This window comes from Strigops habroptila, chromosome 22, assembly GCF_004027225.2.
Source record: "Strigops habroptila isolate Jane chromosome 22, bStrHab1.2.pri, whole genome shotgun sequence".
NCBI lineage: Eukaryota > Metazoa > Chordata > Aves > Psittaciformes > Psittacidae > Strigops > Strigops habroptila.
The window spans coordinates 1,583,451-1,590,468 of record NC_044298.2 but is presented as its reverse complement, the minus strand read 5'-3'; the positions used below and the strand labels follow the sequence as shown (position 1 = coordinate 1,590,468).

At 42.5% G+C, this 7,018-nt stretch overlaps 1 protein-coding gene across 1 annotated transcript; it reads left to right on the top strand.

The window, feature by feature from the left end:
* The first annotated feature begins 4,420 nt into the window (after positions 1 to 4,420).
* LOC115602523 (beta-keratin-related protein-like) lies at positions 4,421 to 4,831 on the top strand. Its single transcript, XM_030473703.1, has one exon. The coding sequence runs from the start codon at positions 4,421 to 4,423 to the stop codon at positions 4,829 to 4,831; it is 411 nt and encodes a 136-aa protein (XP_030329563.1).
* The last annotated feature ends 2,187 nt before the right edge of the window (positions 4,832 to 7,018 follow it).

Genomic DNA, 7,018 nt, shown 5'->3' with positions numbered 1-7,018 from the left:
CAAGGGGTGGAGGGATCCTTGCGTGTTGTTTGCAGTTAAGCAATTATTAGTTGAATGGTATCACATCCATTTTGCAGCCTACAGGTGGCTTTCATCTCAAAATAGGGGCAGTGTTCACCCTTAGTTTCTTTCTACTCATTGCAGACATTTACTTCCTTCTTCCACTTCTCCAAGCTGCAAAGCACGTAACTTAGATCAGTAGAACAGAGGATTGCTGATTTGACAAAACAGATTCATTTTTTAAATAATATGATTTTGTCATGCTTGGTGTAAATGTTTTTAAACCTTTTAGTTACAAAGAGAGATGAAACTTTTATACCACCTTGACAACATACCTTTCTGCTCCCTTTTTATCCCCACTCTCTTTTTCCTCTATAGGTAAAAATAAAACAGAAATCTACAGAACACAGCCTTCAGCTGCTTCATTTAGTAGTGGTGACAGCTACAGAGAAGCAGCTCTGCGATGTAAGGGCATTTCTGATGTTAATACTGAGTTACTACAGCCTATTTTGAAGGCGTGGTGAAGACAGAAAAGAGGGCTCATATGCTGCAGAAGTCTACCTATCTCACTTCATTCCTGGTGAATATTGTACATCGTCTAGTTAAAAACATTATGAGAAAGGTCAAGGAAACCCTTGCTTAGGATTGCTGGGAAGGAAGTAGTCTCATGCACAAGTTAATCCAAAATGTACCTCTTCTAACAACTTTGTCCTGAAAAATGAAGTTGGACCTTTTCAGAGAGTGGATCTTGGTCTTGCCATGTACAGGAGTTCGCAACATTTACAACTGGAAAACTGTATCCAGCTAGTTACCTGGATGCAGTTAAGATGTAACAGACCACAGATGAAAGTGAGTGATCAAATGCTGGGGTCTTCCTGCACCTAAATATAAATGGGATGATGTTAAAGGATTTATATGTCAAAAGTATTTTTTACAGCGTTTAGTGATTGGAGAGCTGAATTAGATTACACATGATAATTCCCTCTTGACAGAAAAACTCATATAAGGAACCATGTTCCTGCCCTACAATGAGCTGTTATCTGCACTCCTGTGGATTTATCAGACGGCATGGAAATTCTGTGTTTTCTTTGCCATTTATTATAAACAGAGACATTATCCTGGTCTTGCTCCTGAACCTACTAGGGAAAATAAAACCTGCAAAACAGAAAGTAACATCAAGCCTAGACACAGGGCAAGTTAAAGATGTCCGGGTTAAGGCATGGTGGTCTGGAGCACATTTTCAGCATAACCTTTGGCAAGAACTTGGGGAGAGGTTTTTGGATGTCCTCGTTGCCTTGCGTGCACTGGGGCAAATCCAACCCGCCTTCTGCACTCACTGCAGGAGGGTCTCGCTCTGCAGTGAGTGAGAAGATAGTAATCCTTCCTTTCACCATACCTAAAACTAGTTGGTTTCATTTATTGTTTCCTGGCAGCAGTGACTGTCTGAGCTCTCTATTTTCATGGTTTCTGGGCGCCAACCTCATTTGCATAAACTGAAAGATAATAGAATTATAATTATAAATAATAACACTAACAAGTACAAGACATGCCCGAGATCTCCTCCCAGAGGCTCACTTAATTGCTAAAAGATGTTTGGTAAATTATTTGGCCTCTGTCTTAATCATCTCTTTTAGAAATCATCATCATCAGTGATTGCCCATTTCATGTGCGTGTTACATAGTGTTGGACAGAGGAGTGTTTTACCTGCTGGGAAAAATGCAAAGGGGAAAGGTTAACTTGGAAGCAGAAGAAATCTGATGAAAATCTGGCTGTGATGTGCACCTAACCAACACAGTGACTCATGAGATCAGTTTAAATGAAATGAGTTTCATGGCCAAAATGCCAAAGCCTCAGGATGTGTCAGACATGGAAGGCAGTAGTGGGGAGTCCTCACATTGGACTTTCTAGGTCCTGCAACATGTTCTCCTTGGTCCTGTAAAATACTTCTGGGATTAAATCCTTAAAAAGCCGGATGTATGATACTCAAGGTTGCCAATGCAACACGAACTGTTGTCTGAGTTAGGGTTGTCTGAGTTATCTCAAAGGGATGGCGGAAGAATGAGGGATGGTGAAGGATGTCTATAATCTATAATCTAAAATCTCCAATTTTTCTCTTTCTGTCTTTACAAGGTGTTTACATTTCCATCCTGTGAAAATGACTGTGAAAACTGACCATCTGCAAGTCTTTAAGTTGCACACCTTATAACACATGCCCATGTTGCCATGACACTTGAAGATCTGAGGAGCATGCAGAGCCAAGTTGCAGTTCATGCTGCCAGTGAGCATGGTAGAGTAGCAGAGCAGTGGGGTATGGGAAATAATAAACCTGTATTTCCTGGTTTCTAGCACATGTCTTGTGGGATCAGCATCTTTAGGAGAGCAGGCCTACACTAGGCAGAGGTCTTCTGAGCTAGGAGTGACCACCAGTTGTCCTTCTAAAAGGAAAGCAATGACCAGATGGTACCTGACCTGTGCTAATTACTTTTCCTCCAAACCACCTCTGAACCATTATCTTCCTTTTTTCATCCTCACCCAATAGTTTTCTTCCTCCTCAGACTTTGGAAATGGTCTGTCTACAGTGCCCTTTTTAACTCCTTCCCTGGAAATCATATTTGCTTTGTGATCACACCAGTTTAGTTTCTGTCCATTTGATATATGAAGCCTTATTTCTCAATCTTAGTCTTTTTATATCTCAAGAGAATATAAACCCCTTGTTTTTCCACTGCTTTATACACAGCCACTCATTTGTACAACACCCAAAGGAATTGGGTAATTTTTATTGTTGCTTTCTTAAAGGGATTATTAAAAGACTGAGGCACTCAGCACACCAAGTCCTCCTTCTTTTGTCTCCTGCACTGGTGACACTGAGTCAAAGATTAATGTTTGGAGAACTGTAAGAAACAAAATAGGTGATTGTCTATCTCGAAGACATGATGGGAATAAAAATTCATGTCTGTGCAACACATTTGCAGGAAGTTAAGGCTGTGCCATCAGTACCCTAAACATAACTGAGACAGACTCTGGTCTGTCTCAGCCCAGAAAAATAATAGGACAGGTACATGGTGACTAACACAGGTTTCTGAGATTTAATCATTTTATTTCTGCACTTCTGTTTCCAAACTCAGTAAGCTATACGTGTTGGTGTATGAATTCTTTAGGATTAGTAAAGATCATTCCTTAAGTCAAGGATGATCATCATGATAACCATAGAATCAGCTATGTTGGAAAAGACCTGTAAGATCATCAAGTCCAACCATTACCCCAGGAGTGCCAAGACCACCACTAAACCATGTCACTCTGCCTTGGTTCTACACCCAGTTACAATAGCTGAGAGCTGGGCATTAATTTCTGTGTTTCGTATGTAAAAGTTAAAACCTACCATCTAAACAGGGCACATCTAGTACCCCGTTTTGCACTACTCAGTTCTGGAAATTTGTAGCTAACAATCCAATGCTGAATATGGACTATGAAATTTAAAAGGATTTAAAATTATTCCTTCCAAACCTCAAATTTTCTTTCTCTCTAAATGAATTGTTATGGAAAGCAAAAAAGTTACGCTGAAATACTAGTAGAAGGATCAAACAGAATACTGTGGCTTTGGACAAAAGTCTGAGACCTCGATCGCCAGCTCTGGCTTAGTATTTATAACAGTATAAAAAATAAGCAAACACCAATATATGGCCAACTCATATATAGATACCAGTTAAGTTATAATAAAGTAAGATAATTTGACAAATTAATTTGCAGATTCATAGCAAAGTAAATCTTGATCTCCCTGTGTCCCCAATAAAGCCAACTGAGTTATAACGAAGATGGAAATAATCTGTTTGACATGCCAATGATGAAAAGCCATCTGAGGTGGAGTGAGTTAGGAGAAACAATACAGTCAACAATTACCTTGATTGAGTGACAAACAGGTCTGTTTGTTTGAGGGACAATGAGTACAAATGAGGAAAAGAATGGTTCAGTTCCCCCAGGGCAAACCAAGAAGCTGTATAAAAGTACCTGTAGCCCAGTGTCTTCAAACCACTTCTCTTCGAGACTCCATCCACTTCTGCTGTTCAACCAAGTAAGTCACTTTATGGGGCAGGGGGGAGTTTGAGCTAACATGTAAGTTCAATGTATTTCTAAGAAATTCAGATTAAGGAGTGCTGTAAGAACCATTTCAGTATATGAAATAGAGTACTAGAAAATACAGTTTGTTTTCTATATTTTGTATTCTAAATAGACAAAATGCATTTTACTCTTTCTCACCTCTAACTCTAAACCGATTTTCCTGTGGCACTTGTCCTCCAAATGTGTTCTTCACTGTCACTGCTTTGAATAAATGAGGGTTCCCCTTTGCAAGCACACCTGCACTGGCACCCTTCACCCATGCTCTCCCACCCTCTGTGTTTCAGGCTTAATTCCAGCCAGAAAGATGTCTTTCAATGGACAGGTCTGCAACTACGGGAGCTACTCACCCTGTGACGTGAGCTGCCCTGCGCCGTATGCCAACGCCTGGAGCCAGCCCTGCGTCGCCTCCTGTGGGGACTCCCGTGCTGTGGTCTACCCACCACCTGTGGCCATTGTGTTCCCAGGCCCCATCCTCAGCTCCTGCCCTCAGGAGAGCATCGTGGGCACCTCAGCCCCACTGGAGATAGGCAGCTCCTTTGGGTATGGGAGCTCCCAGGATGTGCAGAGCTCCTTTGGGTCCGGCACCTCCCTGGGTGGCAGGTACTCCTACCCCTGCTATTCCCGCAGTTATGGGATATACCACTCTGCTAAGTCTGGCAAGATTTCCCGGGACAGCAAGACTCAGCAGAAGCAAAAACAAAGCACCAGTTCATGAGTGAACAGAGGGACGTGGCTTTAAAGGCAGCTGCCTCTTTAAAGGCAGCAAGAATTCTCAGGAACAGGATACACTCATCCATCCTGAGAAACAAGCCCAGAATACCAATTTCCTCTGTTCTGGCTCTGTGCCCTTTTCACTTTGCTTTATGTGTAAATTTAATTGAATTTCTCTGTGTTGTTCCCTGCAGTATTGCTGTGGTCTGATAAATCCCATTTGTCAGTTCCAATAAAATCCTTTCTGCATCACAATATTGTTTTCTGCTTTTATTTATAAGGTTTCTAAGTCTATAGCCCACTGATGTTAAAATAATCCTCAATGACTAGTCTCTTGCATTAATTAAGGTGTTAAAAGGAAATCCCAAACCTTGATATAGATCCTAAATGTTTTACAGCCATGGATGCTATACAAATACTATGGTAATAGGGGGCCGCAGGGATGACTTCTGTGAGAAGCTGCTAGAAGCTTCCTCCATGTCCAACAGAGCAAATGCTGGCTGGCTCCAAGCCAGACCCACTGCTGGCCAAGGTCAAGCTCATCAGTGACAAAGGTAGCACCTCTGGAATAATGTATTTGAGAAGGGGGAAAAATGTGGGATGGAAACTGCAGTCAGAGAAAAGAGTGAGAACATGTGAAAGAAACAGCTCTGCAGACACCAATGTCAGTCAAAAAGAAGTGGGGGTGGGGGGTGTGATGTTCCAGGTGCTGGAGCAGAGATATGCCATCAGCCCATGGTGAAGCAGGATTCCCTCTATATCCTATCCCATGGGTGATGTTTATCCACCTCCTGTGATTTTGTACACAGATACAAACACACCCAGGGTGTTATCCTGGGGCATACGTGCTGTTGTGATGTGTAGAAATACACAGGCAAATGCTTGGAGTACTGTGTCCAGTTCTGGTGTCCTCAACATAAGAAGGACATGGAGCTGCTGGAGCAAGCCCAGAGAAGAGCCGTGAGGATAATAAGGGGCTGGAGCACCTCCCATAGGAAGACAGGCTGAAAAAATTGGGGCTGTTCAGCCTGGAGAAGAGAAGCCATGTGGAGACCTCAGAGCAGCTTCCAGTATCTGAAAGGGGCCTACAAAGATGCCAGAGAGGGACTCTTCGTCAGGGACTGTAGCGATAGGACAAGAGGTGACAGGTTTAAACTTTTACAGGGGAAGTTCAGATTAGATATAAGAAGTTCTTTACTGTGAGGGTGGTGAGGCACTGGAGCAGGATGCCCAAAGAAGTGGTGAATGCTTCATCCCTGATAGTGCTTAAAGCCAGGTTGGACAAGACCTTGGATGATATGGTCTAGTGTGAGGTGTTCCTGCCCATGGCAAGGGGGTTGGAACTAGATGATCTTAAGGTCCTTTCCAACACAAACCATTCTATGACTCTAGGAAGTAGGATGCGTGTCTGTTTGTCTTTTGGACACCAGCCACCAAGCAAATCGTACTGGGAAGTGCTCTCAGCATGGTCTGGCTGGTACCTCGCCCTGCACAAAGCCAGCTGCCAGGCGGGTGCAGGTGTGGCTTCCCCCAAACGGAGACTACATGGTCAGGAATGCAGCTCTCACTTGGAAAGACAGCATTTTCACAACACCCCTGTGGTCTAGGTGGTTGTTACAGGAAAGACAAGACATCAATGCATAGTGTTTTTCTTTGCATCAGTTTCTGATTTGGAGGAAGAGCTGGGAAGGAAAATACAGGTGTGCCTACTACTGCCATTGGTACAGTTAGAATTTGGGTGGGTTTTACCTTCAGCAGTAGGTCCTGCCTTTCCAGGCCAGAGAAAAGGCAGAAAATCTGTCTCCATCTGGAATAAAATAAATATGGAAGGAAAAATAGTGGGTCATACAATTTTACAGAAGGGTCACAAAGGGCAAGAAGCTACTGATGCAGCCACTTGGCTCATGGGAAATGATCTATCACCATTAAGTCCACAAGAATCACTTAAGAGAGCAGAAAATTCTTTCAGAATGAAGCCAGAAGTACAAAAAGAAGAAAGCAAACCATTTAAAATCCCAACAGTCTGTGCCTCCCTCACCTCCCTGCATTGTGTTCATTCTGATTTTGTTTTATTCTTTGCTGTTTATTTTTCTACCTTGCATTTGCTTCAAATATTTTTGTTAAATCAGTGAACAGACCTATCAGAGATAAACATACGGAGATTAAGACAAATAAACAGAGAACATGGAAC